The sequence below is a fragment of the Colletotrichum fructicola genome (assembly GCF_000319635.2).
Source record: "Colletotrichum fructicola Nara gc5 chromosome Unknown KSG_Nara_v1_contig11, whole genome shotgun sequence".
Lineage (NCBI taxonomy): Eukaryota > Fungi > Ascomycota > Sordariomycetes > Glomerellales > Glomerellaceae > Colletotrichum > Colletotrichum fructicola.
In genome coordinates, this window is record NW_027094061.1 from 2,366,338 (window position 1) to 2,390,183 (window position 23,846).

General features: G+C 50.3%; 6 protein-coding genes across 6 annotated transcripts; 2 read left to right on the forward strand and 4 right to left on the reverse strand.

Moving 5' to 3' along the window:
- Positions 1 to 1,784: 1,784 nt before the first annotated feature.
- On the reverse strand, positions 1,785 to 4,680 carry Tf2-8-3 (Transposon Tf2-8 polyprotein; the record flags this gene model as incomplete). The annotated part of the gene is made up of 6 exons (XM_066153800.1): positions 1,785 to 1,837; positions 1,896 to 2,005; positions 2,465 to 3,459; positions 3,587 to 3,599; positions 3,653 to 3,767; positions 3,822 to 4,680. 6 exons carry the CDS (start codon positions 4,678 to 4,680, stop codon positions 1,785 to 1,787), a joined length of 2,145 nt encoding a protein of 714 aa, XP_066007054.1.
- A 1,456-nt stretch (positions 4,681 to 6,136) lies between these two features.
- CGGC5_v017178 (uncharacterized protein) lies at positions 6,137 to 6,496 on the reverse strand (the record flags this gene model as incomplete). Its single annotated transcript, XM_032026514.1, has 1 exon — positions 6,137 to 6,496. One exon carries the CDS (start codon positions 6,494 to 6,496, stop codon positions 6,137 to 6,139), a length of 360 nt encoding a protein of 119 aa, XP_031877012.1.
- A 1,850-nt stretch (positions 6,497 to 8,346) lies between these two features.
- NPHP3-2-1 (Nephrocystin-3) lies at positions 8,347 to 11,509 on the forward strand (the record flags this gene model as incomplete). Its single annotated transcript, XM_066153801.1, has 3 exons — positions 8,347 to 9,293; positions 9,358 to 10,064; positions 10,113 to 11,509. 3 exons carry the CDS (start codon positions 8,347 to 8,349, stop codon positions 11,507 to 11,509), a joined length of 3,051 nt encoding a protein of 1,016 aa, XP_066007057.1.
- A 1,080-nt stretch (positions 11,510 to 12,589) lies between these two features.
- On the forward strand, positions 12,590 to 17,644 carry CGGC5_v017180 (uncharacterized protein; the record flags this gene model as incomplete). Its single annotated transcript, XM_066153802.1, has 1 exon — positions 12,590 to 17,644. The coding sequence occupies one exon, from the start codon at positions 12,590 to 12,592 to the stop codon at positions 17,642 to 17,644; it is 5,055 nt and encodes a 1,684-aa protein (XP_066006796.1).
- A 637-nt stretch (positions 17,645 to 18,281) lies between these two features.
- CGGC5_v017181 (Retrovirus-related Pol polyprotein from transposon TNT) lies at positions 18,282 to 21,230 on the reverse strand (the record flags this gene model as incomplete). The annotated part of the gene is made up of 1 exon (XM_066153803.1): positions 18,282 to 21,230. One exon carries the CDS (start codon positions 21,228 to 21,230, stop codon positions 18,282 to 18,284), a length of 2,949 nt encoding a protein of 982 aa, XP_066006797.1.
- A 792-nt stretch (positions 21,231 to 22,022) lies between these two features.
- Positions 22,023 to 22,893, reverse strand: CGGC5_v017182 (uncharacterized protein; the record flags this gene model as incomplete). Its single annotated transcript, XM_066153804.1, has 2 exons — positions 22,023 to 22,826; positions 22,885 to 22,893. 2 exons carry the CDS (start codon positions 22,891 to 22,893, stop codon positions 22,023 to 22,025), a joined length of 813 nt encoding a protein of 270 aa, XP_066006794.1.
- Between the last annotated feature and the right edge of the window lie 953 nt (positions 22,894 to 23,846).

Here is a 23,846-nt window from a genome sequence, read left to right on the forward strand (position 1 = left end):
CTCATCGTCTTGGCTTTAACCGTAGTTGTGAGCTTCGCGCATTACGTTCTAGGTTTTGTACTTACCCTACTTAAGATCTGGGCTTTCGTGACGATGGTCATGTGGGTCTCCAATGGTACGACGGTCGGCTCAGGGATGATTGCCATGAATCAGTTGTCGAAGGAATGTTTTTCAAACGCCGCACACTTTCCGGTCCTAAACCACGTCCTCCGAGTTACTTTTGACGGCCTCCATATGTGGTTGAACGACATATAGAAACGGGAAACCAGGAATGACCGGGGTGACAAGCAGGCCTCTGGAGAGATTCCACCGGCGCATCAACACCACATGGATTGAATGCAGCGGTGATACGCCGTAACTGAATACTAGTCTGCCCAAGCTGCGCTGTCAACTTAGATTGTGGATTTTATGTTTAGCACACAGCTAGCAAGTGGCGGGAGTGGAATTGCTTATTTAGTTAAAGTCGAAGATTTCAGGTACTATTATGTGAAATGGCCACAATATATCGGCTGTCCTGCTTCATTCCTCGCTGAACATAGAGTCTGTCTGCCGAGGTGGTGTGAGTGAGTTGTAGCTATTGCAGACAACATATGTCTCCGTATTATGTCTACCATATTGTCACGTTACTTCTATTAGAAACGCCGAGTAACTCACCTTTCGTAGATGATAAGAGGCAGCTTCTCTTATGGCCACAATGTGAATACTTGTACGACCAGGGATACATGAGAGGTCCCCCTAACTCCAATTGTAAGGGTCTAGGACAAGGTCGATGCCATTGGTCTAGCCTACTACTACGAGTACAATAAATCTTCTTGAAGAACAGGAAACAGAACCGTATCCTCCCTATTTCCTGGGCATTCTTATAACCTTGGCATTGACCTTGTCGATATTCCTGGAACCTTCTAGCGAATGCGCCATTGGATTTGGTGGGTCCAATGAGTCGTGGCTGAGGGTCTTGCCGAAGGCCGAACACCGGTCCATAGACCGTGACAATTACCCCCTCTCTCCCTCTGTAGGGCTCGGAAGAGAGTTTTTGAGTTCTTCATGTTTTGATAAGTATGTTTGCAGGGCGTCCGTCTCCATCAGTTCCGTGACCGGTTCCCATGTTGGCTTTTCGTATCCCGACCATTTTACTAGCACAGAAACCTTTCCCGTAGACTTATTGTGCTTGTGGCGAAGAATTTTGTCGACATAGTAAACCTCTTGTCCATTATCATCGACAATGGCTGGTAACTGTGGCTCGTGAACGATTTGTGATGGCAAGGGATCATTCGCTGACCTCCGAATGTTCAACACATGGAATACGTTATGAGGACCAGGAGGTGTGTTCAACCGTACAGCGTGTGATCCGATTAACTCGGTTACCGTGTATTTGGCATTTTTCCAATCCATCTTTTTCGACGGCCTGTCGGTTTTCATGTTTCGAAGACTGAGCCAGACTTTGTCTCCAACTTTGTATTGTTCTGCGGGTTGCCTCGATCGATTGGCATATCGTTCGTAGTGTTCTTGGGCGTCAGCTATTAGAGCTTGCGCTACTTCAGAGGCTTGTCGGATCTTGGCAATAAAAGCCTCCCCTTTTGCAATAGGCGAGTCGGAGGTGGTACGAAGAGGCTCGTGTACTTCGATTGGGTCGATGTGGTAACCATGTGTGGCGAAGAAGGGACTCATTCCCGTTGCTCGTGAAGTTCGATTGTTTATGGCAATCATTGCAATAGCTAACAATTCTGGCCAATTGTCTTGGAAGTAGGTTGTATAGCATCGTAAGTAGCCTTCAAGCTCTTGGTTCATCCGTTCTGTGGCTCCGTCGGTCTCAGGGTGGTAGGCAGTTGAAAGCCGTCTTTGGATCTTCATCAACGCACAAATTCGTTGCCACATAAGTGAGGTAAACTGCGGACCTCTATCAGAAACGATGGCTCTGGGGAAACCATGATGCCGTATGAAACAGTCTCGCATTGCCTTGGCAACCGCTTCAGTGGTGATCTCTTTCATCGGTTCGAATATCGTGCTTTTGAACAGCCTATCAGTGACTACCATTATAGATGAATAGCCGTTGACGGTAGGTAGGTCTGTAATAAAGTCGACGGAGATTTCGGTCCACTGACGGTCTGGAATCGGTAGGGGTTTGAGTAGCCCTTGTCGTCGTTCTCTCCAAACTGCTTTGCTTCCGCAAATGTCGCAATTTCTTGTAAATTGGCGGACATCGTTAGACATCCCTGGCCAAGTGAATCGTCGGCTAATAATGGCTTTGAGGAGATCTCGTCCCGGGTGACCGGTAGCAGTCGAATCGTGAGATTGTTGGATAATTCGAGTACGCAGGGGCTCAAAATATGGAATCCAGATACGGTCCCTCCAACAAAGCCGTTTTCCATTATCGATAGAACACTCGGAGATTGATATCGGGAGCCCCCATTTGCTCGGGAACTGCCTGTCTGATCGTAAAACTGCCTGGCGGATAAGCCAGTACCGATTGTTGTTCTGGAGTGCTTGATCCCAGAGGTTACGTAGTTCTTCATCCATGAAAGGGCTTTCGGGTGGCTCTGACATGTCCGCGTTTTCGTCGGTAGTATAGTCTTTGTCGCCGCCAGACACCCATCCACTTGATATTTGCGTCTGGGGTTGTAGCGAGGTAATTGTTCTTGGAATCTGTACGGATCCGTCTTCTGCTACTTCGAGGAGCTGTTGGTAGCGTGCCCGTAGCCTCTCATCGTCGGCATCCTTCGGAAGGTCCTGGTCTCTGCGGGATAACGCGTCCGGAACTACTGCCTCTTTACCAGGCCTGTGAACGATTCTGAAGTTGTATCGTGATAGCTCTAATGCCCATCTGACTTGTCGCTCGGATAGTTGTTGTTTTTTCATAAAGTATTCGAGGTTCTTGTGATCCGATAGTACGGTGAATTCCCCAACGCTTCGTAGCATTCCAGACCATTGCTTTAGACATTCCACCACTGCCAAGAGTTCTTTGTCATGGATGAGGTAGTTTGACTCGGCGGAGGTATATCGTCTCGAATGGTAGGCTACTGGATGCCACTCATTAGTCTCGTTCAGTTGTGATAACTCTCCGCCCATAGCGTATCCGGATGAGTCTGGCTGCACGCGAGTTGGGCGTTCAGGGTCAAACTTCGCCAGGACGGGGGCCATTATTAATGCTGTCTTGAGCTTTTCGAATGCTTGTTGGCAATTATCGGTCCAGTGGTAGGGGACATCCTTTTTAGTGAGGTATGTTAATGGCGCAGCTGTTGTGGAAAAATCCGGAATGAAGTCTCGATAGTAGTTGGCGAATCCAAGGAATCCTCGTACGCCTCGAATAGTTGTTGGTGTTTCCCAGTGCTCAATAGCTTCGATTTTGTCTGGATCAACACTGATACCCGAGTCCACATCGACAATGTAGCCAAGGTACTTGACTCGTTTTTGTTCAAACTCGCACTTGTCGACATCCAGTTGCAGTCCGGCTTCTTGGAGCTTTTGTAACACCTTCAGGACTTTTTGTCGGTGATCATGTAGTGTCCCGTCCGTAAAAATTAAAATGTCGTCGATATAGGCAGAAACAAAGTCGTCTAGGTATTCTCTCAGAACATGGTTGATGTACCTCTGGAAGGTCGCTGGGGCACCAGTGAGGCCGAACGGAGTAACTAGCCATTCAAAAAGGCCATACCTAGTGCGGAACGCCGTCTTCCATTCATCCCCTTCGCGCATCCTGATTTTCCAAAATGCAGATGAGACATCCAGCTTGGTGAACCATTTTGCCTTTGAAAGCTGACGGAGAGTGTCTGCGATAAGGGGTATTGGGTATCGGTCTTTGCGGGTAATGGAATTTAGCTTACGGTAGTCCACACAGAACCGTAAACCACCTCCTGGCTTTCGTACGAAGAGTATAGGGGCAGCAGCAGGGGAGTTGCTGGCTCTGATGAAACCTTTATCCAGCAGATCCGTCAGGGTTTTCCGGAGAAATAGTAGCTCCTCCTTGGACATGCTGTAAATGGGCCCCCATGGTGGTTGCTTCTCGTTTCCGTGGTCGTCTTTCTCGAGCTGAATAGCGTGGTCAACACCAGGTCGGTGTGGTGGCAACCGGTCGGCTACTTCCTTCTTGAATAGATCGATCATATGGCGATAATGCGCTGGTAGTTTGGTTGCTGGGTCGGTCGATTTGTTTTGGAACCTAGCAAGCGCTTTTTCGATATCTTTCATGGTAACCGAGAAGATCTGGATCGGTTTGTGGGATCGCCGAGAAGAACGTATTATCGTCGTGAGTGTGCTTGCAGCGACTGATCGGATCGTAGGGTCTGAGTCCCAGGTGGGGGAGTGCCGGATTGTAATGTACGTTCCGGTCGTTCCAACGTAAAGCTCGTTGTATCGGGGCCTGACTTGAACGTCTTGCTGGCGGGCCCAAGGGATACCGAGAATGACATCTTCCGTTTGGTCTGGGATGACATAAGCAAAAACTCTCTGCTGCTTGTGTCCGTCGATATCGATATCAAAGTAGGCCACCTGTGTGATGGCTCGTTTTTGAACATGTGAGACTTGCAAAAGGTCTCTAGGAGTGATGTCGATAGTTGGGAGTCGAAGCTTTCTGGCCAGTTTCAAAGAAATAGACATGTAGCAGTGGCAACCATCGTCGTATAGGGCTCTGGTAAAATATGTTGTGTTGATTCCGATGTTCACATATAACCCTTCTTGGTCCATGCCGCCTTGATTCTGAAACTGATTCCATTCAGCTGTGACTCCCGCGCGTCCCTATTGATCTTCTTCGTTGTCTTCTTCGACTGCGGCTTCGGTAACTCTGTCTCTGTCCTTGGCGATGCTTCTGTAGGCAGATGTCTTCTGACCAGATGGGGGTACTGCTGCTGCCAACGGACAATAATCTATCCTGCAACCGTCTCTTCCACAACGAAGACACCTCCTCTCGATCCTTCGTTTCTCAAGCTCCGATTTATCGACCCACTTTGCTCGTTTTCCGAGAAGGGATTGGTCCTCTGGCCGCTTAGAGGGATATCCGGTAAGGTTCCTCTTTGGGTTGAATGTTCTAACTTGAACAGTATTCGTGGGCTCCCACTCCATCATGTCTCTCGTAGGAGCGGCATTGGGTTGCGAACGAGGCCAAGTGGGCTTTTGCGGGGCGTTCGTTTTCTTCTCATAAGTCCATTCTCCAAACAACTCCATTTGATTGCTGATCTCCTCGCATTTCGTTGCGAATGCTTCATATAAGTCAAGTTGCGACTGGGAGCAGCCGATGAGGTGGGCTTTTAGCTTTGGGTGAAGAGCGTTTCGAAGGTAAGATATCTTGGCTGAGTCTTCCCATCCTTCGGCCTCCGCGTTGGCAATCTCTTTTTCGAACCGGGGGTAGAATGTGGTGAATGATTCGGTGTTGGGCTGATGCCTTCGTTGGTCGCCATCTTGTCGATTCGTTGATGTGTTGAGATCTTCCGTAATAGTGTAACTCGTTCTGATTCCTACTGATTGGATAGTCGACGAGGTGCCCTGCGAAGCAGTGACCTTCTACCTGACGACTGAATGACTGCTGAACTGTCGACGAGGTGCCCTGCGAAGCAGTGACCTTCTACCTGACGACTGAATGACTGCTGAACTGTCGACGAGGTGCCCTGCGAAGCAGTGACCTTCTACCTGACGACTTAATGACTGCTGAATTGTCGACGAGGTGCCCTGCGAAGCAGTGACCTTCTACCTGACGACTGAATGACTGCTGAATTGTCGACGAGGTGCCCTGCAAAGCAGTGACCTTCTACCTGACGACGGGCTAATTGTTGACTGCGTTGACTACGGTGTCGCGTGGGCGTTCCGAAGTCTAAAGAAAAAGAATGGAAGAAGATTTATTGTAATGTAAGGGTCTAGGACAAGGTCGATGCCATTGGTCTAGCCTACGACTACGAGTACAATAAATCTTCTTGAAGAACAGGAAACAGAACCGTATCCTCCCTATTTCCTGGGCATTCTTATAACCTTGGCATTGACCTTGTCGATATTCCTGGAACCTTCTAGCGAATGCGCCATTGGATTTGGTGGGTCCAATGAGTCGTGGCTGAGGGTCTTGCCGAAGGCCGAACACCGGTCCATAGACCGTGACACCAATCACCCCCTACATGTCTAGTAAACCACCCCCATCAACTACTGCCCCATCGAGCTACAGTGCTGCCTTGAGTTCCGCCAACAGGCTCTCTTGCTTTAGATGGTTCAACCGATCTACTTCGCGATATTGGTCGTAGGTTATCTCGTTGTTTCCGAATGCTTCAGCGATGTCTTCGAACTTGTTGAATATTTTGAGAAGAGATGGATCATGACGGCCGTATCGGCGGAGGATGACGTATGCCAGTAGGCGAAAGAAGAATAATGCTTCTTCAAATTTGTTGCGTTCCTGAGTGAAAGGGCGTTTGCTTCGAAACTTGCAGACATCGGCCTCTTTTTCTCTGATGAGCTGGGTGAGGCTGTCACCGCTCTTGAGGCAGCGGTCACAAAGGTAGTGAATGTAGTATTGCCTCGGCATTTTGGTGTAATGGGTTGTGGTAGTGTGAAGAGGGAGATGCCTGCCCTCTGGCGATTCGCGCTCTCTTCATATACCCCCATAGGTGGCGCTCGTTTGAGGCACACCGCTAGCGACAGGCAGCTGTGACGCGGCCTGGCGAGCATGAGGGGTACTGGCAGCACCACCAAGTCGGGAGTTCGTTCCTCGGCAGCGAAATATAGCCGGGCTCTCTCGTTTCGAAAAGGCCAGCGTTCGAGAAAGTACTTCTTGAAGTCCATGCAGGCCGCACGATGCATGCTCCCGACTGGAACAATCGTATATCGGAACTAGTGCGAGCCGGGTCGCTCCTCGATGGATCCTTGATCCTTCCGGTGGTGAACGATGACTTTGCGTGCGGTAAGGTGAGGCGTATGAAAGAAGGTCAAGACCCTCTAGAGGATAAAGGGTGTTGTCCGCAAACGAGAGTCTTGGAATAGCTATCTACTGGGTTTCAATTGCACTTAGCGGCTGAAACTTTGGGTACTCTTTAAGTACAGTGGCTAACGAAAAGGGCTTCATGCTTAATTCAACACTCTTCCATCTTTCCGCACGGACCCGCCTGTTCTTGGCGCTTACACTGTGCGATCTCATACGGCTGTACCCGTAACCGATTTGGCGCAGCTTATAGCTCCTGTGCCGAATCCACTTCTTGATTATCAAATGCCTTGATAAGGGTCACTATGCATGCATAAGTAGAAGCAGGATCGCGCTCTTGTGTCATGATAGTTTTGTGTTAGCTAATCCACTTAACGCACCAGAGACATATTATGATTATCTCGTCGCTAATACGCAGCTAGTTCTCTCCAAAGCCAGATCTATCGCTAAAATAATCAATTACGCATCCAGCTCTATATGCATCTGTCTTGGATCACGAAATGGCGTCTCTCAATTTCTGCAGCTTAAAGCATTGTACGACGGTAAGGTCATTAGCTGGCCTGTTTTCCCAGATTCTAGATGGATTGTGCTGCAGTTCATCAAGGTGTTGACCTTCAACACACTCACTACGCTTCTAGCCATCACCATGCCGCCGCCTTCTCATGTATTTAATAGTTAACGAGGCCTTTAAATTCAACACACGGCGTGGTAAACTCAAAGTCTCTTGGTGGAGTGCTATAGCTGACTGAGCAGCTATCTAGGCATTTGTCAGGGATTTGCTGATGATCATATCGCAGAGGAAGATGTGCTGCGGAAATGCAAAATTAGGCTCCATCATGGCGTTGGGGGTTGCGGCGGGGGTGATGGCTGAGAATGGGTCGGTAGGGCGGTTGATGGAAGCAGTTCCGGGACGTTCCAAAGTTCTTGAGCCGTTAGGAGCTCTGTTGTGGAGAATAAAACTGCTGTTCTGGCGTAATTACAGGGATATATTTATGTAGAGCTCTTCTAGGAGGTATTCTTTTCGAGTTTGCAAAATCTTGATTTGGACCAAAGGATCGTGATTTTGGAGTTTTAGGTGATTAAGAACTCACTCGCCCCTTCCCAGCCTGCCGACTGCAACGGGCATTTCTCATCGACTGAGCAATAGAGTGGAGTACATCACCGCGAGCGCGTCCAGAAGTGCATGCTGACAGTTGCGGGACCAAATTGGCAGTTTCTTCCATCATGATTCGCCCGCGGCGCAGCACTCAGCCGCACAAGGCTGGCGGCAAGAGGGATTTCCCCTCTCGCAATTGATGACTTACCTGAGCGACGACATTGAACTTCAAGTCTCCTTTTTCCACAGATTTACACGACGGCCTAGTTTCATTCCTGCCGCTTCCGACGCTCCACGCGATTCATACTACCGCAGACTACTCTCGTCAGACCGATCCAAAAATCCAGGCCACCGACCGAAGATGACGCAGGAACGCAGCCGCGACGACTACAAGGTGGCATGGATCTGTCCGCTGGAGGTCGAGCAGATCGCAGCGATGGAGATGCTGGACGAGGAACATCCCGCACTTCCGAAGCCCCCAGCAGACCACAACGTGTACAGCCTTGGGAGCATCAACGGCCACAATATCGTTATCGCAGGTCTACACCAGCCTGGCAACTGCCCCGCGGCTACGGTTGTGGCGCAGATGAGGATGACGTTTCCCAACTTGCGCTTCGGTCTCTTGGTTGGTATTGGTGGTGGAGTTCCCGTTCAGACGGATAATGGGATGATACGACTGGGTCATGTGGTTGTGAGCAAGCCTGCGGGTGGACACTCTGGCGCTCTACAGTACGATCATGGAAAAGCGAAGGACGGTCACTTTGAGCGGACAGGTGCCCTGGCACCACCACCGGCAGTTCTTCTCAATGCTGCGCAGACGCTGGCAGTGCAGCGGGCAAGGCTGGATGTCGATCCGGTGCAGCACGACGTCTGTCGAATCGACATAACGCGTCGTAGGCTTCGACGATTCCAGTATCCCGGCGAGCGGAACGATCATCTTTTCCCACCACATTACGAACACCAACGTCAAGGAGCATGCAGCACCAAGTGCGACCTATCGAAGCGTATACCTCGAACGAGCGATGTCGACGACACGTTTGTTATTGTGCACAGAGGCAATATTGCATCTGGAGAGCTGGTGGTGAAGGATGCGTTGCTAAGGGACACACTGGCTCAGCAAGATGGGCTGTTGTGTTTTGAGATGGAGGCTGCCGGGGCGATCGCCGACTTTCCTTGCCTTGTTGTGCGCGGCATCTCGGACTACTGCGACTCGCATAAGAACGACATGTGGCACGGGTACGCGGCAGCTGTGGCAGCAGCGTATGCTCGGCAGCTCTTCTTCCACTTGCCCGTAGATGAAGTGCAGCGGTAAGAGTATTTATCAGACATGGCATGAGGGTCATCAGTCTTAGTAGCTAATTTCACCAACTAGATGCTCTGGCAATGCAACACAAACAGCTTCTTCATTTATACTCCCCTTCAAGCTGCCGAAAGAAGTCAACAGCGTGAGCCACTTCGTGGCTAGACAAGAAGAGCTCGGGCGTCTCCACAAAGAACTGAAATGGACTGGAGACCGTCGAACGGTTATTCTGCATGGCCTGGGTGGCATGGGCAAAACTCAGACGACAATCGCATTTGCGAAGAAACATCGCGATGATTACTCGGCTGTTGTATGGCTTGATGCGAGAGACACGATCACGCTGAAGCAGAGTTACCGACGCCTAGCCCAGCGAATTATGAAGGAGACTACGTCCGTGACATATATCAACAATGCCTTTTCTAATCCAGACCTCGATGAGACGGTCAGTGCAGTCAAGCGATGGTTGGATGAACCAAAGAACAATCGTTGGCTGATGATCTACGATAACTACGATGACGTCAAACTTCACAATCGTGGCAACCCTAGTGAGAACGAGGCTGGTTCGCAAGTAGGGATTGAGAATGATGCTGGCGAGACAGGGTCGAAAGCGTACGACATACGCCCATACTTTCCCGAAACCGACCACGGTGCCATTCTCGTTACGACGCGGTCCTCAACAGTGGAGCTCGGACAGATGATCCAATTAAGTAAACTAGGGGACGTAAACGACAGCTTAGAGATACTAAAATCAACATCCAATCGTGCCAATCTAGCCCAGGGTGAGTCAATCGATCCAAGAAGTAAGGCAGGACTCAATCGTCAAATAGATCGTGATGCGATGGCGCTTGCGCGCCGACTCGACGGCCTTCCGCTTGCCCTCTCAACAGCTGGGGCCTATCTCAAACAAGTGTCGAGAACCTGCAGCGAATATCTCCGCTTGTACGAGGAGTCTTGGCTGCGTTTACAGACAAACAGTCCGAAACTATTGACCTACGATAGAGCGTTGTATTCCACATGGAAAATCTCGCTGGAGTATATTCAGCAGCAAAGCCTGAGCGCATCTATGCTCCTGGGACAATGGGCATACTTTGACAATGACGACCTGTGGTACGAGCTGCTGCGGAAGGGCAGGCCAGAGGGCCCGGCATGGCTAGTCGAAATAACCGAAGACGAACTGAGCTTTGATTTGGCGATGAGACTGCTCTGCGAGCATGGACTAGTGGAAGCAAACCCGCCAGCGAAAGAGACGGGGAGAGAGTCACGGGGATACAGTGTACATCAGTGCGTTCACGCGTGGATGAAACACGTGCTGAATACAGGGGTAGATAAGGAGAGGGCATGGACAGCGATGAGATGTGTAGCATCGCATGTCCCAAGCACTGAGCAGCACGAGTTTTGGTCTATTCAACGACGGCTTTTACGTCATGCAGATCAATGCGTTAAAACAGAAGTAATAGATGTCGGAGAAGAAGGGATATGGATGTTTAATAATCTAGGCATGTTCTACTGGGACCAGGGCCGACTCAAAGAGGCCGAGGCGATGTACGATCGGGCTCTTCAAGGCTATGAGAAGGCACGGGGGCCAGAACACACATCGACACTTATGACGGTCAACAATCTAGGCCTCCTCTACTCGGACCAGGGCCGACTCAAAGAGGCCGAGGCGATGTATGAACGGGCTCTTCAAGGGAAGGAGAAGGCACTGGGGCCAGACCACACATCGACACTCGACACGGTGCACAATCTAGGCAGCCTCTACAAGGACCAGGGCCGACTTGACGAGGCTGAGGCTATGTACGAACGGGCTCTTCAAGGCTGCGAGAAGGCACGGGGGCCAGAACACACATCGACACTTATGACGGTCAATAATCGAGGCCTCCTCTACTCGGACCAGGGCCGACTCAAAGAGGCCGAGGCCATGTACGAACGGGCTCTTCAAGGCTACGAGAAAACATTAGGATCACACGCCATGAAGACATATGTGCCTGCATTGAACACACTTGAGAATCTTGGTTCCTTGTCCAAACAGCTGGGCGATATAGAGACAGCCGTCACGTATTACCAACGTGCACAGAGCGGCCTTTTATCTGTGTTTGGATCTCACAACGAGCGGTATAGAAACGTATCTGGCAAAATCTACTCCTTGCAGTCCTCTTCGCAAGAGACGGATGTTTCGCTTAGCGAGGACGAGACTGATGAGTACTATAGTGCAGAAGAGCCGTAGGGTGCAGAAGAACCGTAGGATGGAGCGTGAAAACCAGATGGAAAAGATTCAAGGGAAAAGTGAGGGGTGTCTTGTTACAGTGAAAAGTCTCAGGGTTGGTACAGTGGCTAACGAAAAGGGCTTCATCCTCAGTGTCAGATAGACAGCGTGGCTACCAGCGAGTAACGGCATAACTGTGTATTGATTGATTATGATAGGTATAAGTGGCCAGTTGGCCAGATCCATCGAGATGTGCTACACTACATGAAACTGTCGGAATAACACGTCGGAATCTAGCTGTGGCAAGTGGTGTGGCGGTCCGTGGCTGACGGCCATAACCCGGCCTCACTTCACCCGTTGGAGACTCTTCCCTTCAACACACATCAAGCCAATCAATCCATACAGTTATTCGTCAAAGTACGCGATATCGCTGTATTCACCCTGCGAAACCAACACTGATCAGTGGTTAACTTCACAACCACTCGTTTCCCGCAGATCAGCAAGGTCTTCTACAGAAGAGACGTTCTTCAGCTATAGGCGAAAGGTTAACGGCCAGACTGGACGTTCAATCAGGTTCCCCTCATAGTCGACTTAACGTGCTAAGGAAGCCAGGCGAAGAGTATACGATCTATTCACTTAGAATCGTTTCAAAGGTTCCCCTCAAGCTTCAAATCTATACGGCGATTAAGAGTCCCCATATAGAGCGTCCATCACGCAAGACAAATGACGACATCCTCAACCATACGCACTTTATGGCTATAGGATTCCCTTCTCGTCGAACCATCAAGATCTGCCTCCTGCGCAGACCTCTTTCATCCGCCAACTTCAGCTGGCTTTGCCAGCAAATATCTGTCCTTTCGGCAATATCTATCCTTTCGGCAGAACTGGAAGATCGGGCAATTCCTGACTCAGTTATTGTTTGATCACACCCCACCAGACCAGGGCTCCCCAGATCAGATCAACACCACCAATCCTAGGCCAGCTCGGGCCTCACCCACCTAAGCCGCGAGGATTCTCCACTCCAAGCCAAACGGGAGCCGCATCCCATCACAAGGCCTAGGACCATTACCACTGCAACACGACCAAAGAGACCACCTAACCATGGATTCCGAGAGTCAACAAGCGCCGTCAATAACACAAGGAGGGCATAGCCAACTCAGCCAGGCTAGCTTGATCCTGCCTATCCCCTCAAAGCTCGTAGGCTCAGTGGATCCGTCCACGTGGGGCAGGCTTGCTTCTTTCAACCCTACTGCGCCTGGAGACGATATTCAGATCGATACAGCACTTGCCTTTTATGCTGAGTGCTACCATGCCGACAGAGCCCAAGGCCGAGACCTATGGTCCCAGCTGCTTAACGATTTTGAAGATTGGCCAGAGGAACTATTTGAAAAGGCAAACCCCAATATCGTCAGGCTCTTCCGAGATACTATTATGGCCCAAGGGGTCAATGTCAAGATGAACCGTGGTTCAGTAGCCAGAAACACATACAACGCAACCCAGGGAGACAACTTCCACATATGGACTACTGAAGAAATCAACAACATGAAGAAGCGAAGCAAGACGTTTAGAGAAAACTGCCGCGATCCAGAGTTCCTTGAGGATATCAGCGAAGATCCAGATGTTGTTGAGGCACGTTACCACCAGGCCAGACGAAGTGGGCAAGCCACCCCTGGCCCAAGCAGTGCAAACACGCCTGGATTCGCTCAAGTCAACCCACCCTTAAGCCCCACACCAACTCAAGCCCCTCAAACCACTTCAGCAGTTACCCCCGAGAAGCCTCAGATCGCTAATACGATCCCTGAGTATATGCCATTACCAAGGCAGCTTACCGACCTCGGTAAGCTGTATACTGACGATATGAAGTATGGAGGGGAGATGTACGACGTTCTTGAATCGAAGCTTTTCATCTTCCGAGATAGCTGCCATAAGGTCGGGATCTCTCACTCCCAATTTGCAGGCGCCTTCTCCATCATGCTCAAAGACGAAGCCTCAGACTTTTACTTCGACTACATATCCAACAACCCAACTTTGGATTTCCATGATATGGTCAGCCGTGTCAAGCAACACTTTGAAACTGAAGAAACCCGCCAAACCTACCTATCAGAGTGGCGGAATACCACCCTCCTTCGAGTTCTCCGAGATAACCCTGATAAAACCAAGCTCCAAGCTCTTGATATCCTCCTTACGAAACTCAAAAAGATTCAGCGAGCCCTATCCACGATCCATCAGTCTGACGAGGCACTTCGCGACCAAGTCCTTAGTGCCTGCCGCGGCGTGAAGGAATGCGATCTCTGCCTATACAGCCCTGCTCCTACTTACCAGGGCGTACGCAACCAGCTCCGTTCAGCACTTGGTACAGCCGCACAGCACAGTCAAGAACAGCAACAGTTCCCAGCGGCCCCGGCCAACCAAGAAGAAAACCTAGCTGAGAGATACTGGACTGACCGAACGTACAATGGCTATGGCCGGGAGGCACGATTCGGCCGGCCACCTCGTCGACAGCAACCCTTCCTTGGCAGTAACAGCCGCAACCAGAGATCACTTCCAGCACCAACAAAGAAGTGCTATATCTGTGGTAAAACAGGATGCTGGTCAACTAAGCACCCAACTGAGGAAAGACGCAATGCGTATACCCGATTCAAGGCAAGCCAGCACCTCCAAGACTCTTCTATGCCCGCCTTTTGCCACTTCCTCGCATGGCATGAAGGCGTTGAAGGGATAGATACCCTTGAGGCTGATGATCCTATTGCCCAATATGTCCAGGCTATGGGCATCTCGGGTGATGAGGATAGTGAGGAAAACGATAATTTTCCTACCTCCTTTTTCACAAATACCATGACCACTGTTGACGGCCGTAGGATTGCAACCATCCTAGCCGATCAATCAGTGCTTCACGCGGTGACGAAGGAAGATCCGTATAACGATCAGCCCGCGCGTGAGCCTACCTCCCTCTTCACTTTAGAGGGCCGATATTCATCAACAACCTTTCAAGGCATTATGCCTGACTCCGGCGCAGCTGGGTTCTCCACAGCTGGCCACCCTCAATTTGTCGCTTTGAGAAAGCATATTCTTCCCTCTGTCGATTTAGATACGTCTGCTGTTGGCGAAGCCTCGATACGATTCGGCAGAGGCGATGCCATCACATCAATAGGGACAACTAAGGTTCCAACCCCTTTTGGACCTATCACCTTCCATGTGGTGCCTTCGGATACCCCTTTTCTGTTATGCTTACAGGACATGGACCGACTAGGGATTAAATTTGATAATCTCAACAACTTCCTCCAACAAGGCGATATCAGGGTGCCTATTATACGTAAGTGGGGCCACCCATGGATGCTTCTGGAGAGAGAAAGGTCCCTTGCATGGAACCATCTCACAGAGGTTGAGCTACGCCGCCTACACCGACGATTCGGTCATCCCTCGGTTCAGCGCCTCCATACCGTCCTACAGAGGGCTGGCCACCCAGTTGAAATAACAGCTCTTGAGCAACTGACTAAGATATGCCAACGTTGCCAGATGAATGGCGCAGCCCCATCCAGATTCAAATTCACCCTCCAGGATGACCATTCTTTCAACTACGAGGTGATTGTTGATATCTTCTACATCGACGGTAACAAGCCTGTCCTCCACGTCGTCGATACAGCTACTGCATTCAATGCAGCCAGATTCCTTGAGGATATCTCAGCCAAGCAGACGTGGGAAGCCTTACGCATGTGCTGGATCGATGTATATCAGGGTCCGCCTGACTGGATCGTCACAGATGCAGGGACCAACTTCAGATCTGAGGAGTTTCGCCAGTCAGCTAGATCTATGGCTATTTCGATCAAAGAGATCCCAATCGAGGCCCATAATAGTATCGGCAAAGTCGAGAGATACCACAAACCTCTACGCCGTGCGTATGAGATCATCAAAGCTGAGGACCCTTCCCTCCGCCCAGAGGTGGCTCTACAGATGGCAATCAAGGCCATTAACGATACTGCCGGCCCGAACGGCCTGGTACCAACCCTTCTCGTTTTCGGAGCATACCCGCGGATTAACCACGATTCACCTCCATCGCCTGAGATCCTCCAGAGGGCAACAGCTATACGCAAAGCTATGGAGGAAGTGAGACGCCTCCACGCAAGCCGCCAGGTCAAAGATGCCCTTAATAAACGCAACGGCCCAGATACTCAGCCTACTCTCAACCTCCCACTTCAATCCCAGGTTCGAGTATGGCGTGAAAAGAAAGGCTGGCAGGGCCCATTCAGACTTCTTGCTACTGACGGCGAGAATTGTACTATCGACCACCCACGCGGCCCAAGGATATTTCGTTCAACAATGGTGAAACCCTTCCACCAAGACCCTGAGGAGATCACAGAGATATCAACAAATCCACTGCTGCAGGCTGCAACCGAAGTAAATCAACCACCACAGGCTAACAGTCTAGTGGATGAAGATACTGAAGTGGTCCTTGATGAGATTGTTGTTGCTGGCGATGCCCCAAGACCTCGTCGCGGCCGGCCTCGGAAGAACCTATGTCCACTGTCAACCTCTTTCCTAACGGCTAAGGAAGCTTCTGACGCTGAACTGGCTCTCGAGCTCAGGAAAAAGGGTATAATAACATCACATGGCCACCCTTTTGAGCAATCAACTAGGAAGGAGATTGATAGTCTGATTAGCCGCGGTGTCTTCGAATTCATCCCCTTTGATGAGACCAAGCACCGAGGCGTACGGATTTTCAAATCCCGAATTGTTAACGAAGTCAAGGGGAAGACCACAAATTCGCCATATGAGAAATCAAGACTGGTCGTACAAGGTTATGCAGATGATGGCAAAGATGCCATACTGACCCAATCGCCCACAATTCAGAGGGCAAGCCAACGACTAATCCTGGCGATTGCCCCTGCCCTGCTTGCCGCTGGCAAATCCCTATGGTTACGAGACATTACCCAGGCGTACGTTCAGTCTGAAACCAGGCTGAATCGCACTATTCTTGCCCACCTCCCAATCCAAATTCGTCACCTACACCCTGAAGGTACGATTATGGCTGTGGTTAAGCCTCTATATGGAATCGCGGAGGCAGGCACCCACTGGTGGGCAACATACCATAAGCACCATAGAGAAAAGCTCCAGATGGTTACATCCTCATACGACCCATGCCTACTAATCTCATCAACTGAGAATCCAGACTTCGCTTGCGTAGGCATGCAGACCGACGATACAATCGGCCTATCAGATGAGTCCTTCTCACGCAGAGAGGATGAAGAGCTCAAGAAGGCCGCGTTCACGGCAAAACCAAAGCAAACCCTTACTGCTGACGAACCTCTCACTTTCAACGGTGGTATTGTCACTATGATCAACAGCACCCTGAGCCTTAGGCAGAAGGGTCAAGGAGAGAAGCTACGCCTCGTTATCAAAAGTCCTGTATCTAAGCAGCAATACGTTGAGCAACGTGCCCGCGGCGCCTATATCGCTTCGATTTGCCAACCAGAAGCCTGCTTCGACCTCTCAGCAGCAGCACAACACCAAGACCCATCGCCTGAGGATATTAAGAACCTCAACCGACGCCTCAAATGGCAGATGGATTCTCTTGACCGTGGCTTGACTTTTATACCGGTTGATTTAGCTACAGCCAAGCTATTCGTTTTCGTGGACGGATCTTTTGCTAATAACGCAGACCTGACCTCGCAGCTTGGATTCGTTATCATCCTTGCTAACGAGCAGACTAACGATGGCAGTAGTGAATTCACCATTCACGGCAATATCGTCCACTTCAGCTCCACGAAGAGCAAGCGAGTGACCCGAAGCGTTCTTGCGTCAGAGATATACGGCATGGTGGCAGGCGTCGACATGGCCTACGCTATAGCCTCAACAATCAGAATGATCAACAGCAACCTCAAATTAGCACCGATCCAAACGGTTGTCTGTACTGACTCATACTCGCTGTATGAGTGCCTTGTGAAACTTGGTACCACGAAGGAGAAACGCCTGATGATCGATATTATGGCCCTTCGGCAATCATACGAGCGCCGCGAGCTAAACGAGATCCGATGGATCAACGGCGACGATAACCTCGCTGATGCCTTCACCAAGAGCAACCCAAATCGAGCCCTCGAGCGATTTGTCGACAAAAACAAGGCGGTAGTCCGGATGGAGGGATGGGTAACGCGTGCCTAGATGAGAGGAGGGGGACTATAAGGGGACGAAGAAAAGAGGGATAACTGGCAAACATGGATACGACTGAATAGCCCGTTAACCAGCCGATTCGTCGATTTGCAGCACTTTAGCAAATCAACGGCAGTTTCGGTCCTGTGTACATTAGAAGGGACTTCAGCTCCGACGTGGCAAAAAGGGAAAAAGATAAAGTTGCCAGTGTCGGAATAACACGTCGGAATCTAGCTGTGGCAAGTGGTGTGGCGGTCCGTGGCTGACGGCCATAACCCGGCCTCACTTCACCCGTTGGAGACTCTTCCCTTCAACACACATCAAGCCAATCAATCCATACAGTTATTCGTCAAAGTACGCGATATCGCTGTATTCACCCTGCGAAACCAACAGAAACAGATGCAAATAGGCCATATTGGTGTTAGGTGTTAGACAAACGATGTTGATTTAATGCAATACCACTGAGGTCCATTGATCAAAAGGTGATTGTTCTGCTTGATTGAGGGATTTCCTCCTATACCGGTCCGAGCGGGGTTCTGTCTTGTATTTACCCATCATCATCGGTTCTTGCATATTATTCAATGCATTTCTAGCATCCCTTTATCCAGACACAGTCGTCAATCCAACACACCCCCCCAGTTGAAGCCGCTTAGGCCGAGACTGGTGCGTCGGCTGGATCCAGATCCAATTTCCCCATCTTACTCAAGAGTTCTCTTTCTTCCAGTCCTGGCAGTTTTCTTCTCTTGAGATGCGTAGAGATATCGGCCAAACCAATTTGTTCGACAAATCTTTCCAATGACGCATGGTGCATCGGTTTGGTGAGCCCATCCGCGATCATGTCCGTGGTAGGCTGATATTCCACCTTGATCCTATTCATTTGCGCCTCTTGTCTCAACCAATGATTGTGTATGTCTACGTGTCGAAGTTTGGTCTGCATTTTCGTGATGTCCTTGTTGACTAACTGTATCGTCTGGAGATTGTCACATTGGATTCGTATGCGTCCTTCGTCCAGTTGTACTCCAAGCTCTGCAAGTAGCCGGGAGATGAACATAGCCTCCTTGGCTGCCTGCGCAAGAGCGAGTAGCTCGGCCTCGGTCGTTGAAGTAGTGACAGTTGCTTGTTTGTTTGCTTTCCAACCGATGGTGCCGCCGAAAAGTCGCATGACGTATGCCTGAGAGCTCTTGCGGTCCTCCGTGTCGTCGGCGAATGAAGCATCGCTCGCCACGATGAACTCGTCGCCTCCGCCAAACCGTAAGGCCAGCGACGCTGTTTTCCTGAGGTAAAGAAGTACTCGATCGGCAGCCTTGTGATGTTCAGGTCCCGGGTTTGCATTAAACCTGGCAAGTTTTGACGCTGCGAAGGCCACGTCAGGTCTCGTAATAACAGCGGCGTACAGTATTGAGCCGATCTTCCGTTGATAGCGCCGGACAGACGCAACGACTGCCCGTGGCTCGTATGGACGTAGCTCTTCGCGTCTGATGGGAACATCGTGTCGCTGATCTATGTCTTCAGCAAGGTTAGCGATCTTGTCAATATAATCAGACTGAGAAAGCCAGATCAGGTTCTTCTTCCTATCCCGGAGAACTTCGATTCCGAGGAACCATTGCAGTGGTTTTCCTCCCGTCAGTTCGTAACGTTTTCGTAGTTCTGTTGTGACTTTCTGAACTTCGTTTTCCTTCTGCTTTCTGTATGCCAGGACGATATCATCAACATAAAAGAAGATGATGATACTTCCTCTGGTCATGCAGCAGGGTTCGTGTGGCACGGACTCGAATCCGATCTCTTTCAGGGTAGCCGTGAGGTCTCTCTGCCACAGAAGGGGCGACTCTCTTAAGCCATACAGTGCCTTCTGGAGCATCAGGATAATTCCCGGTTTCCTATAGCCTGGTGGCATCCGCATGAAAACGTTTGTGTCCAATCTTGCGTTCACAAACGCATTGACGGCATCGTATTGGATGAGCTCGAGATCGAAGCGTGCAGCAATCGCCATCAGCGTGCGGAAGGATCGTCCAGCTAGTGTCGCGGCGTATGTCTCCTCATTGACGGGCTTGGCCTGTTGGTCTCCTCTGACGACAAGACGAGCCTTCCCCTTCTGAAACCGTCCATGCTTGTCAAACTTATATACGTAAACCCACATGCAGTCTAGGACTTGACAGTCCTTTGCCCGGGAGTCCTGTCGATTGATCTCGATCCAGGATCTCATCTCGGAATGGCTGCGCAAGTGTTCCTGCTCCGCCGCCTCAAAGATCGTTCCCATAGGATGTTGCCTGAGTTCTGCGTGGCTCCGTGGTAATGGGGGCATTTGCCTTCGATGTAAACTGTCGGGTGTTTTGAGGAGTCGCTGGAGCTTAGCCTTGTCAATCTTCTTGCCATCCATCAAGCCGACTAGTGTGGCTTGACGTCCAGCAGAGAAGGCTGCTTTCCATACTTCGAAGACGTCTTTGTTGTTGTCGCATCTGCGAGTCTCAACTCTTGATCGACTTACATCATCCCGAATCGCCATGACTAGAAGTGCCGTCGGTGGAAGAGACACAGGGGACAGGTACGGACGACTTTGGGCATCAGAATTCTTGGCTTGGTCATCGGTGCCGGCTTCTGCCTGGTCTTCCGAGCCGCCTTCTGGTTTCCCCTGATCGACTTCCACGTCCCCGGATGTTCCAGAGCCTTCGTCGGTACCAGCTGGTTGATCAGACTCAGCCTCCAACTGTTCAGCTCCCGCATCTCTTTCCTCTTCTTGGGGAGCGGCGTCTTCCCGACTGAGCCAGGTTGCGACGCTCTCGTCCTCTCCTTGAAGGCCATCCCATGTTTCGGGTATAACGGCACCGCTCAGGTCGTCTTCCGTCGTAGCGTTTCGGTCTGTCTCTGGCTCTTCTACCTGCTTGAGTAAATCAATTAGCTCTTGCTGCCCAATGTGAAGGATATCATCTCTTAGTTGGTTGATATTTCCGTTGAAAAGTTCATCTTCGTTGAAGATGACATCTCTTGTCGCAATGATCCGTCCTGTCTGTGGATTCCAGATGCGATATATATTCGTTGACTGGTATCCAACGAGAAATCCAATCCATGCTTTAGGGTTCAACTTTTGTTTCTTCCTTTGTTGCAGCTGAGCTTCTGAGGTCATGGCGTATGCTTTGCACCCATAGACGCGTAGGTGTGCCTGATGTGGTTTTCGATCTTGAACCACGATTCCGTCTCTGTGTGCGAGAGCTGTATGGAATCGGTCGTACGGTGTTCGCCAGCTGTACATGTACTTTGGCGTTCGGTTGTACAAGTACACCGCTGCGCGATATATCTCAACCCATAAATGTTCGGGAAGTCGTGCTCCTATTCTCATGGCCCGCGCTTTCATCTTAACTGCTCTACCTGATGCCTCAGCTCCACCGTTTTGGGCCTGGGTGTTGGGTGCTGATGATTCGACCTTGATGTGGTGCGAGTGGAGGAACGAGGAAGCGACAATTCCTTCTCTCAGAATCTCGTTATCGCATTCCACGGCCTTTGGTTTGACTTGGAACTGCCGTTGAAGAATGCCGAACAGATTCTCGAGCACTATATCGATTGTGCTCAGGCTTCTTTCTACCAGGTAATAATCCCAAATCATTCCAGACCAGCGGTCTGTTATCAACATCACGCTTTTCCTCCCCATTGGATCTCTGGGTAGGTCATGAAAGTCGATTGCCAATCTTTCGCCGGGTCCTTGTCCTGTATTTCGTGGCTGGCGATGCACTTGACGTTTGATCTTGGATAACGCGCATCCGTCACACTCGACGGTAGTAGGTCCCTTGATTCGTACTCCGTTTGAGGTGTTGACGAGGCGTTCTAGAGATTGCGGACCGGGGTGTCCGAGGCGAAGATGCCATCGTAATGCGTCTGCTTTCACAGCATGTCGCTCGGTCCAGGAGTTGAACTTGTGCCTCCGCGTGACAAATACACCTTTTGTGGTGTTCAGAGGCACATCTTCAATGACGAACTGATCATGGCGATCCACCAACTTGCAGACAATAGTGTCGTCGCTTGACCGTAGGTAGTTGCACGCAGGTCGAGTATCCCACCAGTATCCACGTTTCTGTAGTCGCCGAAGCGATACCAGGTTGCATGGGAAATTCTCGCAAAAGGCGACGTCGTATAGTCGGAGTATTCTCGAGCCCCCAGGTCCTTCAGTACGGATGTCTACATTCCCGTATCCTTGAATCGGTACTCTTTGCTTTCCAGCTAGAACGAAGTCTCCAAGCTCTCCTTTTCGGTAGTGATTGAACCGATCGACATTGTTGAAGATATGGACTGTTGCTCCTGAGTCGAGAAGAGCCGAGTTCTTCAGCGGATAAAGCGCACTAGGGAGTGTCAGGTTGGATGAGATGAAGCTAGCTCCACACTCTCCGACGTTCCTTCCTAGTCAATCCATCTCCTCGACTGGTTTAACTCTCTTAATGCGGCTGATCTCATCTTTCAAAGACGCGTCATTTCTGACGCGATGGTCAACCGCGTCACGTATCAGCTTTCTTCCCTTGAAGTATGCTGGGGCTTTCTTCGGAAACACATAGTAGCAGTTTTCCAGCCCATGAGCACCTTCACAGGCCTTGCAGACCACATCGGGGCTCCCTGGCGAGAATGCGCGCTTACGCTTCCGGCCTGTAGCTTGGTTTCGGGTCTGTGTGTCGCCTTCTTCGTTGCTTGGTGTAGCCTCCAGCTGAGGTAACATGCTTTGGCTTTGGCCTGTTGCAAAGGTCGGGCCAAACACGCCTCTGGTGAGTCGTGATCCCTTCTCCTGAAGGCCAAGGAGATCCCTTCGCTCGGCCTCCTTCCTGAGGTCCTTCGCGACCTCCCCAATCGTCAATGTTTTCTCCTCAAGCTTATCCTTGTAGATTCCAGCGTATATGGTGACCCAACCGCCGAATATTGGCTGGATGGCTCTCGTCAAATCTTCAAACCAGGTGTTGGGGTCTTCCACTCCTCCGGTTTTTCTCACAAGCGCATGGTTGGTGGCCATCTCCCAGGAGGTGATCCATCCCGCGAAATCCTTAGGCACACTAGAAAGGATCTTCGTGGCTGTCTGGTATTTACGCCGGGCTGCAGTCTGCTGTTCCCTCTCAGTGGCACCAACACTTGTCCGTAGATTGGCGTACCACGTCCTGAGGTCCCACATTGCACGACAGGAGCTCTGGCGCAAACCATAGTCTACCGTATCAATGACCCACGCCTTCAACCTCTCTGAATTCGTTTCTTGCTCTTTGTATTCCTTGTAGTCTTGCTCATACACTCGCCATTCGAATGTGAAGGAAGCTTTGTCTTCTGCCGTCAGTTCAGACAAGTTTCGAGCGCGTAAGTGTGGGTCGGTCGATTCAGTCGTCGAAAGCGCAAGGTCGCCTGTCGAGGATTGGCTGACTGTCTGAGTCGATTGCCCACCGTGGCGGGTCTGTCTTCCCTGTGGGGAAAGTTGGTCTAGGTCGGCAGCGCGAGAAGAAACCTTCCGATTGTAGGTTTCAAATGCTGGTCGTTGGGGCTTTTCCATCAACGCTTCTTCGCCGTCAGGATTGATGCAATCCCATAGGTGCAAGCTTATAGACTTCGTCTGGAATTCTTCGTCCCAACGGCCCCAGTCTTCGAAGGTCCGCAGCAGCACCTTCTTCGACGAAGCGGTATTGGTCGACATCGTATCTGCTTAGATTGCACGAAGCTTGTTCTAGAGCGATATGAGACTCTTAATTGTTAGACAAACGATGTTGATTTAATGCAATACCACTGAGGTCCATTGATCAAAAGGTGATTGTTCTGCTTGATTGAGGGATTTCCTCCTATACCGGTCCGAGCGGGGTTCTGTCTTGTATTTACCCATCATCATCGGTTCTTGCATATTATTCAATGCATTTCTAGCATCCCTTTATCCAGACACAGTCGTCAATCCAACATTAGGAAGCAGTACCGGATTGCATAGTTGAGATGCTTGACTCGGTTATGCAATGTGGGCCTGACACACCCCCTCAGAGATGATTCCACAGTAGAATAAATCTCTGCTACATGATATAACCAAAAGAGTGGCTGTTATGCCTATTTTGCTGTGATCCTGGAGTAGATCAGTATAGAAGGAGTGTGCTTTGGATGTTTATTCTGGGTTTTTGTGGTGTTTTTGTGCGTATAAAGCATTTACTCAAAAGATAGGAATGAAGAACACTAAGAAATAGAAACAACTAAACACAAACGATCGTAAAGTTGGTGATGT